The sequence below is a fragment of the Tachyglossus aculeatus genome, chromosome 26 (assembly GCF_015852505.1).
Source record: "Tachyglossus aculeatus isolate mTacAcu1 chromosome 26, mTacAcu1.pri, whole genome shotgun sequence".
In the NCBI taxonomy this organism is placed as follows: Eukaryota; Metazoa; Chordata; class Mammalia; order Monotremata; family Tachyglossidae; genus Tachyglossus; species Tachyglossus aculeatus.
In genome coordinates this window covers 21,185,553-21,197,632 of record NC_052091.1, presented here as the reverse complement: position 1 = coordinate 21,197,632, position 12,080 = coordinate 21,185,553, and the positions used below count along the sequence as shown (strand labels likewise).

At 49.0% G+C, this 12,080-nt stretch overlaps 1 protein-coding gene across 3 annotated transcripts in view; it reads left to right on the top strand.

Moving 5' to 3' along the window:
• The window catches only part of RASGRF1 (Ras protein specific guanine nucleotide releasing factor 1), a 136,142-nt gene that overhangs the window by 64,677 nt on the left and 59,385 nt on the right, over positions 1 to 12,080 (top strand). For all 3 annotated transcript variants that reach the window (XM_038767536.1, XM_038767537.1, XM_038767535.1), the window contains exons 9-11: positions 1,502 to 1,620; positions 3,963 to 4,123; positions 8,707 to 8,770. In XM_038767536.1, coding sequence (XP_038623464.1) covers positions 1,502 to 1,620; positions 3,963 to 4,123; positions 8,707 to 8,770 — 344 coding nt within the window. The remainder of the gene's footprint in view (positions 1 to 1,501; positions 1,621 to 3,962; positions 4,124 to 8,706; positions 8,771 to 12,080) is intronic.

The window sequence follows — 12,080 nt, the reverse complement described above, 5'->3', positions numbered from 1 at the left end:
CTGTACTAAGCACTTGGAAAGTACAATAGAGCAATGTAACAGACACAGTCCCTGCACACAGAGAGCTTATAGTCTAGAGGGTGAGACAGGCATTAATAGAAATAATCAATTAATTGTATTGATTGACCGCTTACTGTGTGCAAGACACTGTATGAAGCGCTTGGGTGAGAACAATACAATAGAATTAGCAGAACTGTTTGCATCCCACAGCAAGCTTACAACCTAGAGGGGTCCCTGAATCCCCAGCCCTGGCCCTGTCTCCCCTCCCAGGGTCCTCAGAGAGGTGGGCCCTCTTCTGTCACTCTGTCAGTCAATGGTATTTATTGAGCGGTTACTGTGTGTAGAGCACTGTACTAAGCACTTGGGAGAATATGATAAAACAATATAAAAGACACATTTCTGGCCCTAGTTTTGGGGCAGAAATCTGGCCCACCGGGAAGCCTTCAGACTCAGGATTCCCGGCCCACTCTCTCCTTCTCTCTGCAGCAGACACTGCACCAAATCCTCAGACTCAGTTGTGGGGCGATGGGGCCAGTGTCCCCCCTTTATCCAAGTTTCCAGCTGTGGGGGAAAGACTATTTTTCCCCCTCCCAGCTGTTGGGGCTGGGCTCCCAACCCCATTCACTCCAGGTCTGCGTGGCCTAGTGGAAAGAGCACTGGCCTAGGAGTCAAAAGACCTGGGTTCTAATCCCGACTCCGCCACTTGTCTGCTGTGTGACCTCGGGCAAATCACTTCACTCCTCTGGGCCTCAGTTCCCTCACCTGTAAAATGTGAATTCAATCCTTCTCCCTCTACATAGACTGTGAGCCCCATGTGAAGACTTGTATCTACCCCAGCACTTAGTGCAGTGCTTGGCACATAGTAAGTGCTTTCATTCATTCATTCATTCATTCATTCATTCAATCATATTTATTGAGCACTTACTCAGCATTGTACAAAGCACTTAAGAGAGTACAATATAAGAATAAACAGACACATTCACTGCCCACAATGAGCTTACAATGTTATTATTATTAAGACCATGAGCCCTAAATGGAACATGGACTATGTCCAACCTGATTAGTTTGTATCTACCCCAGCAATTAGTACAGGGCCACGCACATAATGAGCACTTTATTGAAACCATTAAAAAGCGTGGGGGCGGTGGTGGTGGGGGGTCCAGAAGGAAATTCAGGGATGGAGAGGGGACAGTTGGAGGTGTCAAACTATCTGTCCCTCCCCAGCATGATCCATGGTGACCAGGACAACCAAGCACACGGGACAGCTCTCTTTCATCCACTCTTGGGGAACAACAGCCTAACCTGAAAAGTTTTAGAAGAAGAGGAGCAATTATGTCATCAACTGCCTTCCCCCTCAGCCCCCGATCCTGATTGAGAATCCGTCGGGAACCTCTTTGTACCCCATTCCCTCCACCCCTCCCTGCAACCACTGGCCTGCACTCCCCAGTGAGGGGATTCCCCCGCCCCCACCCCCTCACGAAGCCTCCCATGTTTCCCCAAGGATAATGCACGACGAGGTGAGCGAGACGGAAAACATCCGGAAAAACCTGGCCATTGAACGGATGATCATCGAAGGCTGCGAGATCCTCCTGGACACCAGCCAGACATTTGTTCGACAAGGTACAGCTCTGTCCTCCCATGGGATGGGAAGACTCCTGGGAGACAGCCCTAGGTCCCCTTGGGTGCAAAGGATTGGGCCTCCAGCTTGGTTTACCCCCACGTCCCGCGAATTCATCCGGCTCGGGCAGCCCCTTTCTCACCTTTGTCTTTACCGCTAGGGAAGGAACTCATCCCCTGCGAACAGGGCTGGGGCCACGTGTCCTCGGACCTCGTCCTTCAAAATGGGAAACTCAACCAGAGAGGCTTGAAGGAGGGGTTGGAAAATGGGCATCCAGTTCCCCGTCCTTCTCCTCGCCCCATCCCTATCCCCTTCCTCCAACCCCATCCCCCACCCCTCACTCCCCACCCTCTAACCCCCACCCTCATCCCCTATTTTTCCATCCTCATCCCCAGTCCCATCCCTGAACTCCCATCCCGTCTCGTGAGAGCAGCATGGCCCAGTGGAAAGAGGATGGGCCTGGGAGTAAGAAGAACCTGGGTTCTAGTCCCAGCTCTGTCACTTGTCTGCTGTGTGACCCTGGGCAAGTCACTTCACTTCTCTGGGACTCAGTTCCCTCATCAGTAAAATGATATTTTTTATGGTATTTGTTAAGCACTTACTATGTGCCAGACACTGTTCTAAGCACTGGGGTAGATACAAGGTAATCAGGTTGGACACAGTCCCTGTCCTACATTGAGCTCACAGTCTCAATCCCCATTTTATAGATGAGATCACTGAGGCCCAGAGAAGTGAAGTAATTTGCCCAAGGTCAAACAGCAGTCAAGTAGCAGAGCAGGGACTAGAACCCAGGTCCTCTTGATTCCCAGAATTGAGCTCTATCCACTAGGCCATGCTGCTACTGGAGATTTATACTGTGAGTCCTATGTAGGACAAGTATTGTGTCCATCCTGATTATTTTGTATCCACTCCAGTATTTATTACAGTGTCTGCCACATAGTAAGCTCTTAAATAGAATTTTAAAAACCCATTTCCCACCCCCCCATCCTTCAACACCTATTCTCCATCCCTTCTCACCCATCCCCTAATTCCCATCCTTCATCCTCTGTTGAGGACGTTGGAGACAGAGTCCCAAGCTGGAAGGGCCATGGGACTGACCACAGGAATCTCCTGATGCAGGGAGATTCCATGACTTCCTACTGACCAATTGTCTGGTTTTGCAATAGGCCATCCCGTATTCGGCTGGTCTGGCCCCTGTCTGGTTCAGATTGGATCCAGGAGGATTTTCTGTCCATGATTTCCATTTTTAGTGCTGTGTTCCATGGTTGGACACAGGGTCTGAGTGCCCCCCAGAACTGGGAGGGGAACACAAAATCTGGCAGACAGCCTGGAGGGGCCGACCCAGAAAAACATGTAGATTCCAGCCTACTCATAGTGGCATTCTGCAAAATCTATTCAATCATATTTATTGAGCTCTTACTGTGTGCAAAGAACTGTACTAAGCACTTGATGGTGGCCTAATGACATTGTCATCATCATCAATCAATCAATCAATGGCATTTATTGAGCACCTACTATGTGCGGAGCACTGTACTAAGCTTATGGGAGAGGGCAATACAACAGAATTAACAGACACATTCCCGCCCCATAACGGGCTTACGTTCTAGAGGGAGAGGAGTATGTTGTACAGTATATGCTCTAAGACTGGTCTAAGGAATATAAGGAATATCTGACTTTAAAAAGTTCTTAAAAGCAGAACCCATTAATAAAGATGTTCTTCTAGGCAATTTTCCTGAGTGGAACCTGTGAAGAGATATCAACAGCATTCAGCTTTAGTGCCAGAGATGAAATTGTGTCAAATCACAAGACAGAGGTTTTCATTATTGGTATTTAATTTCTTGACATACTAATAATAATGATCATTATGGTACTTGTTAAGCGCTTACTTTGTGCCAAGCACTGTTCTAAGCACTGCAGTAGGTACAAGTTAATCAGGTTGGCCACGGTCTCTGTCCCACATGGGGCTCACAGTTTTAATCCCCATTTTACAGATGAGGTAACTGAGGCCCAGGGAAGTGAAGTGACATGTTCAAGGTCATACAACAGACATGTGGCAGAACTGGGATCAGAACCCAAATCCTTCTGTTTCCCAAGCCCATGCTCTATCCAATAAGCCACATTGTTTTTCTAAGATCCTACTATTGGACACAATATTACTGAGGAAAAAGGTAACTCCTGCAGGCTAGCATCATGTGTTCCGATTAAGGTCTGCTCTTTCATGGCTGAGGTGACCATTTCCTGCTGCTCTGGCCTCTCCCAGGCCTGGCGGTTCTAAGAACTGACTAGCCCCAGGCTTGGAGAGGACACCCACAGTTGGACTGTTCTTCCTCTCTGGCTCTGACAGGTTCCCTCATCCAGGTACCCATGTCGGAGAAAGGGAAGATCACCAGGGGCCGCCTGGGCTCTCTGTCCCTGAAGAAAGAGGGGGAACGTCAGTGCTTCCTCTTCTCCAAGCACTTAATCATCTGTACCCGAGGATCTGGGGGCAAGCTGCATTTAACAAAGGTGAGGCCGGACAGGGGATGCAGAGAAGAGGAGAGGACTGTCCCCAGGAGATGCTGCTGGGAGAACATGGGGAGGCAGGGAGGGGAGAAAGGGGCCATCCCCAGGAGATACTGTGAGGAGAATGTTGGAGGGAACGGAAGACAGGTGTTGTCTGGTGTTGTCCCCGGGAGGCTCTTCTCGGGGGAATGTGGAGGGGGCGGTGAGGAGAGGAGGGGGATGTCCCCAGGAGATACTGTGAGAAGAATGTCGGGGGGACAGGGAAGAGATGAAGGTGTCATCCGCAGGAGACCCTGCTGAGGAGAATGTTCAGGGGAGCAGGGAGGAGAGGAGAGGGCTGTCCCCAAGAGACACTGTTGAGGAAAATGTGCTGTGGTGATGCGGAGAGGAGAGGGCTGTCTCCAGGAGACACTACTGGGGAGAATGTAGTGGGGTGGGCACGAAAGGAGGGGGCTGTTCCCAGGAGACCCTGCTGGGGAGAATGTGGACAAGGAGGAGAGGAGGGGGTCATTCCCAGGAGACACTGTAGAGAAGGATGGTCAGGGGGAGGGGGCAGGGAGGAGAGGAGGGAGCCATCCCCAGGAGATACTGTGAGGAGAATGTAGGGGGACAAGGCAGGGAGGAGAGAAGAGCATCATCCCCAGGAGATCCTGGGGAATGGGGAGACAGAAGCAAGTGTCTCGTTGTTGCTGATAGTATTACTCCTGGTCTCAGCCTCTGGTCACTTCCTTTGCCCCAGGCTGGCTCTGCTCTCCTCAGAGAGTGGTTGTTTTGGGTCAAGGGAGTGAGGGGTGTCCACTGTGTCTATGGGAGTCGGGGATGGATGCCATTGGAACCTTGCAGTGTGGACACCAACCCCCAGAGGGTGGGGGCCTGGCAGGATGGTGGACAGAACTAGGGCGACAGCAAGGAGGTGGGAACAGGAAGGAGAGACCCAATCACCGGAAGCCAAGGGGAGTGGGAGGGAGGAGGGTTCTACTGCACAGCAGAGTAGACCTCTCAGAGTCATTGTTTCGGGGCCTGCCGGGTCTGGGCATGTTGATTGGTGGCCACGCATTGGTCCACTCAACAGCTGAATCCACACCCAGGAAGGGCCTTGAAGGGCTTTGGATTCTCGTTCATCATTATCAGTGGTATTTATTGAGTACCTGTTTGGGGCAGGGCACTGTAATGCATGGGAGAGTACAGTACAACAGAGTTGGTAGACACATTCTGTGCTCACAGTGAGTTCACCCTTGTTGTTATCAATAAACAGATAATCTCCTCTCTCTCTGGGTCCCCCTCTCCACTCTGCTCCCTGAAAGTGCAGTTGGGAATTATTTAGAATTGTTTCCGGGAGTGGTTTGCAGGAGGCAGGAGTAATTTCTTTTATGCCCCGAGGCTTGAGGCTTTTATTGTACTCTCCCAAGTGTTTAGTACAGTGTTTGGCACAGAGTAAGCGCTCAATAAATACCATCGATTGATTAATTGTTTTTTTTCAAGGGACCGCATGGCTCTGAGAAACAAATTCCTGCTGCAAAGACACCTATCCACTCAAAGAAGACCCCCCTACCCCGTCCACCCCAACCCAAAAGGGAAACCCCCTTTACTCCACCATCACCCTGACATGAATCTGGTATCTCCATAGCTTTTGGCCCAGTGCAGTTCTTCTTAATAATAAAATGTGGAGTAAATAATGGAAAGTAGCAAGGCCTAGTGGAAAGAGCCCAGGCCTGGGAATCAAAGGACCGGGGTTCTAATCCCAGCTCTGCCACCTGTCCTCTGTGTGACCTCGGGCAAATTGATGGACTTCTGTTGGCCTCAGCTTCATCTGTAAATCGGGGATTAAATCCCCCTCCCTCTGAGTTAGAATAGGAGCCCCATGTAGGGCAGGGACTGGGTCCAACCTGATTAACTTGTATCTGCCCCAGCACTTGGGGGCTGCCACAAAGTAAGTGTTTAACAGATACCATTAAAAAAGTCTTGGTTTTTTTAAACAGTCTTTATTCCCCGAAACGCTTTCACATGACTTCTCTCATTCCTGTCCCCGCAACATCCCTGTGAAGTCGAGAAAGGCAGGTCTCATGACCCCACTTGACTGAAGAGCAAACAAGAGAAATGGCTGAGAAAACAGACGAGAGAGAAGTTTAAGTGCTTGCCCAAGGTCACCTAGCAGACAAGTGGCAGGGCTGGGACTAGTCCCTGAATCTCTCAATTCCCAGAAGGTGGGTCCTTGCCACTTAGACCTCACTGCCTCCTTTTAAGTCTAGTTAGCTATCGTGGGGGGGTGTGTGGCTTAAACTAGGTATCTGGCCTCCTGAGAGATCTAGAGCAGAGCCAGAAATGGGGCAGGGAAAGGCGCTGGGCCTGGACCTTCTGCTCTGATTGGTGGAGAAGCAGTCGCTCCTACCACCCTCATCCTTACTCCCTTCCATCTTGTCTGCTGCCAAGGTCCCTTAAGTCAGCGGGCCCTCCAAGAGAGGGTAGTGACACAGGCCAACTAGGGTCTCAAGTTCACAGACCCATATCAGGCCAGCAGCAGATAACCATCCAACTGGCCCCTTGTCCCTTGTCCTCTTCAGTATAGTGATCCAAGAAAGAGGCGAGAGGAAAACGGGACTCTATCAGGTGTGGCACATCCATAGGTGGGCAGTAGCCACCCTCCCAGGGCCTACAGTCTGGGCTGGCCACTCTGTGTTCATTGGGACTAGGGACAGTAGGGCTGGTCCCTGGCTGAGATTGGGGTGGACCAGGCCTGACTGGGCCTTTTTTGGTTTATTTGTTTTTTGTTTTTTTATGGTACCTGTTAAGCACTTACTCTGTGCCAGGCACTGTACCAAGCACTGGGATAGATTTACGCTAGTCAGGTTGGACATAGTCCCTGTCCCACATAGGGCTCACAGTCTTAATCCCCATTTTACAGATAAGGGAACTGAAACACAGAGAAGAAGAAGTGACTTGCCCAAGGTCGCACAGCAGACAAATGGTGGAGCTGAGACTAGAACCCAGGTCCTTCTGACTCCCAGACTTGGGCTCCATCCACATTGCTTCTTAGACCTCAGATTCCCTCAGATCTCCATCACTCCCCCACAGGCACATGGCTGCTTCTTTTTGCTCAAACAGTTTACCAGCTGGAAAGGGCACCCTAAGAACCCTCTTTAACCAGAAAGAACTTTAACCAAGGTCAGCTAAGAAACATCTCTTCTTTCCTGCCAATTTCAATGGAAACTGCAAGACACAAGGTCTGCTTTCAGTCAATCAGTTAGTCAGTCAGTCAATAGCATTTATTGAGTGCTTACTGGGTGCAAAGCACACTACTAAGCGCTTGAGAGAAGGCAATATAGCAAAATAATCAGATACATTCCCTGCCCACAACGAACTTGCAGTCTTACAGTGCTGGTAGAATGTTTAATTTGACATCGACTTGCCGCCCGACACATTCTCCAATCCCATCCCTGACCTTAGCCACGGAGTCAGAGAAGTCTTCCCTAATTGAGCAGGAACCCCAGAGAAGTGGATCCTTGCCTTTCTCGACGTTTTTGGGTGTAAATACGGCAGAGGGCCAGCTGGTTAGAGTGGACAGCTTCGGGAAATCTCCTGGGTGCGTTCATTTAACCTCAAATTGCCGGATTAGTTGTATGGGGATGCGAGTAATTTTCCAAAATCTGATTATCCATTTTCTACCTATCAGAACTCCCAACGCCTATGGAAGCTGCTACCCAATTTCCATTAGCCAGTTACTTCCTCTTTCAGTAATGGACCACCGGCGGAGTTGTGGTTTTTCAGGAAATCTCAAAGGATGACACAAGACCGCAGCCTGTCTTCTGAGTTTATTCATGATGAAACAAGGATGGAGCATTATTATTCAGTTTTTTCTGACTGAGGGATGTAGAGAAGAGAGTTAGGGAGTCAGTTGGTCTGGCCCTAACCATGAGTGGGTGTCCAGGATGGCAATTTTCCCATGGTTCTTTCAAGTATCATGATATCCCTGTCTGGGAGAGAGAGCCTTGGGATGGGTGGGCCATGGGGCTGACCCCAGATGGGGCTGACCCCAGATGGGGCTGGAGTCTTCGATGAATCCCTGAAGGGCACGCTGTGGGCAGGGGGCATGTCTGTTCATTCTCTTATGTTGTACTCTCTCCAAAATTGAGTACAGTGCTCTCTACATAGTAAGCCCTCAATAAATACCAGTGATTACCTGATCGATTGAGAGGAGAGAGATAGGAATGGTGGGTAGTCCTTCCCTAACAAAGTGCTTAGAGCAGCATTCAGGCACTTAGTACACTGTTCAAGTGCTTAGTACAGTGCTCAAGCACTCAGTACAGTGGTCTGCATACAGTACGCCCTTGATAAATACTACTGATTGATTGACTGACTCATTAACAAGGATGGAGGATGGTTCTGCCAAGCCAGAGACAGAGTCCTAAGTCAGACAGACCACGGGGGCGACTGCACTACTGGGGGTCAAAGGGTGCTGTCGCTAGTGGTCTAATGTGAACTAGGCCTTGTCCGCAATGGAGATGATATTTCCATGTCTCTGCCCTCCTCCACCCAGAAAAACCAAAACAAAACAGGGATTCATTTCCTCACCGGGATCTGTTTTTCAGAATGGTGTGATATCCTTGATCGACTGCACCTTAATGGAAGATCCGGAGAACACAGACGAGGAAAGTGAGTGTGGGGGGACCCTTGCTGAACCCCAACTCCCTGTGGGCCTCAAATAGGGTGGGGCACTCTTGGACTCCTGGGACTGGGAAACTTTTTTGACAGGTAGACGGAGGGAAGAGATGGGACAGGACAACTGCTCGTAGCCCAGACGTGGTGGACGCCCAATTCCTTCTCCGAGAAGCATGAAGTCCCTGGGGAAGGTCAATCAATCAATCAATCAGTTGTATTTATTGAGCGCTTACTGTGGGCAGAGCTCTGTATAAGCATTTGGGAGAGGACACTATAACAGAGTTGGTAGGCAAGTATCCCGCCCACAACAAGTGATTTATTTCCAGCTGAATGAAAATTGTTTCCATCCATTCTGGTTGGCATCCTTTGAAGAAACTGTGAAGAGAAGCAGCGTGGCCTAGTGAATAGAGCACAGACCTGGAAGACAGAAGGACCCGAGTTCTAATCCCAGCTCTCCCACATGTCTGCTGGGTGACCTTGGACAAGATAATGAACTTCTCTGTGTCTCAGTTATCTCATCTGTAATAAGGGGATTAAGACCATGAGCCCTCTGTTGTACATAGACTGGGTCCAACCTGATTAGCTTGCATTTACTCCAGGGCTAGGTTCAATGCCTGGCACATACTAAGCAATTAACAAATACCATAAAAAAAGTTATTGTCTACATCTCCTTGCTTCTCCCACCTAGCGAAGGGCACCAAAATTCCTCCTTGAGGGACTTTGATCAAGGAGAACAAGCTTCCTTCCCTTCTTAGGACAGTGTGACTCCCTACCCACATCTTCCTGACTCCCCTTCAAAATACAGTGGAATAGGAATAACTATGATAGCGTTTATTACTGTAAGCCCAGCACTTTGCCAAACACTGGGTTAAATTGAAGTTAATCGGACCAAATATAGTCCCTTGTCCCCGCTCAGGACTCTCACTCCAAGAGGTATGGAGAACAGATCCCCATTTTGGAGATGAGGAAACTGAAGCACCAAGAGAAGCTAAATAATAATAATAATAATAATAATAATGGCATTTATTAAGTGCTTACTATGTGCAAAGCACTGTTCTAAGCGCTGGAGAGGCTACAAAGTGATCAGGTTGTCCCACGGGGGGCTCACACTCAATCCCCATTTTACAGATGAGGTAACTGAGGTACAGAGAAGTTAAGTGACTTGCCCAAAATCACACAGCTGACAACTGGCAGAGCCGGAATTTGAACCCATGACCACTGACTTCCAAGCCCATGCTCTTTCCTCTGAGCCATGCTGCTTCTCTTGTCTTGTCCAATGACTCTTGTCTTTTCCAATGACTTGTCCAAGGTCACCCAGCAGTCTGGCAGCAGAGTTGGGGTTAGAGATTGGTCAGTTTCGGTGGGGGGGAGGGGCGGATGTTTAATAGTATTTGTTAAATGCTTACTATGTGCCAGCCACTGTACTAAGCTCTTAAGTAGATACAAGTTTACTCAGTTTGGACTCAGTCCATGTCCCACATGGGGCTAAAAGTCTTAATCCCCATTTTACAGAGGAGGCAACAGAGCCACAGAAAAGTGAAGAAACTTGCCCAAGGTCACACAGCAGACAAGTGGCAGAGCTGGGATTAGAATTCAGGTCCTCTGACTCCCAGGCCCATGGCCTAGCCACTAGACCATACTGCTTCTCAGTTGAAATGAGAACCCCACTATAACGTGCCAAAAAAGTGTCCTGCATAATGCATGATCCCTCTGGAACCCCCCACCATATCTCCTCAGGGATCGAGGACAGACGCTTTTCTCTCCAATTTCCTTCATGAGGAAATAGGGACCTAGAGAGTTTAAGAAAATTGCCTGGGTCACACAGAACTAGACTGTAAGCTCATTATGGGCATGGAGCGTGACTGCTAATTCTGTTGGCTCTCCCAAGTGTTCTGCACATAGTAAGTGCTCAATAAATGTCATTGATTGATGGATTGATTAGAATCCCAGTCCTCTGATTTGGGGCCTCATGACTCTTTCCATTTGAGAGTGTCCATTGGATTTATTCAATTGTTCATTCATTCAGTCAGTTGTATTTATTGAGCACTTACTGTGTGCAAAGCACTGTACTAAGCACTTGGGAGAATGTAATAGAACAATAAACAGGCACATGGATAATCTCAGGATCTTGCTCCCACCCCAAGTGATAATTCCTGAGGTTGGAGGAGAAGAAGAAAGAGAGGGGAGAGTTTACACATAATGCCCCTCCTCACCCCAAAGCCCCAGCACAGCAATGAAGATCCCCTGCCTCTTCCCCTTCCCTCCAAGTCTCCTGACAGAACAAAAACCCAAGGCCTTCCCCTTATTCTCTGAACCGTATGAGGGTGAATCAATAAATCAATCATGTTTATCTAGCGCTTACTGTGCACAAAGCATTGTACTAAGTGCTTGGGAGAGTACAAAATAACAATATAACTGAACCACTGCCCACAATGAGCTTACATTTTAGAGGGGGGCTGTGTCGGATTTTTTTTTTTTGGTATTTGTTACGTGCATACTATATTCCAGGCACTGGAGAGGAAAAAGGGGGGGCTCAGTCTGGGAAGGCCTCCTGAAAGAGGTGAGCTCTCAGTAAGGCTTTGAAGGGAGGGAGAGAGCTAGTTTGGCGGATATGTGGAGGGAGGGCATTCCAGGCCAGAGGAAGGATGTGGGCCCGGATCGACGGCGGGATAGACGAGAACGAGATACAGTGAGGAGATTAGTGGCAGAGGAGCGGAGAGTGTGGGCTGGGCTGTAGAAGGAGAGAAGGGAGGTGAGGTAGGAGGGGGCAAGGTGATGGAGAGCCTTGAAGCCGAGAGTGAGGACTAGGGACACAGTGTGGATCCCCTGTCTAGAGGAGGATCTGGGATGTGGGCTGGGCTCTATAATACCACAGAAGCATGGCAGGGTCCTGGATCCATACTGACAACTTGAGAAGCAGCGAGGCCTAGTGGGTAGAGCACAGGCTTTGGAGTCAGATGACCTGTGTTCTAATACCAGCTTCTCCACTCGTCTGCCGTGTAATCTTGGGTAAGTCATGGAGTTGGGTAAGTCACTTCACTTCTCTGGGCCTCAGTTGCCTCATTGTCAGCTGTGTGACTTTGAGCAAGTCACTTCACTTCTCTGTACCTCAGTTACCTCATCTGTAAAATGAGGATTAAGACCGTGGGACAACCTGACAATCTTGTATCTATCCCAGTGCTTAGAACAGTGCTTGGCACATAGTAAGTGCTTAACAAATACCATCATTATTATTCATTCAATCATATTTATTGAGCGCTTACTGTGTGCAGAGCACTGTACTAAGCACTTGGGAAGTACAACT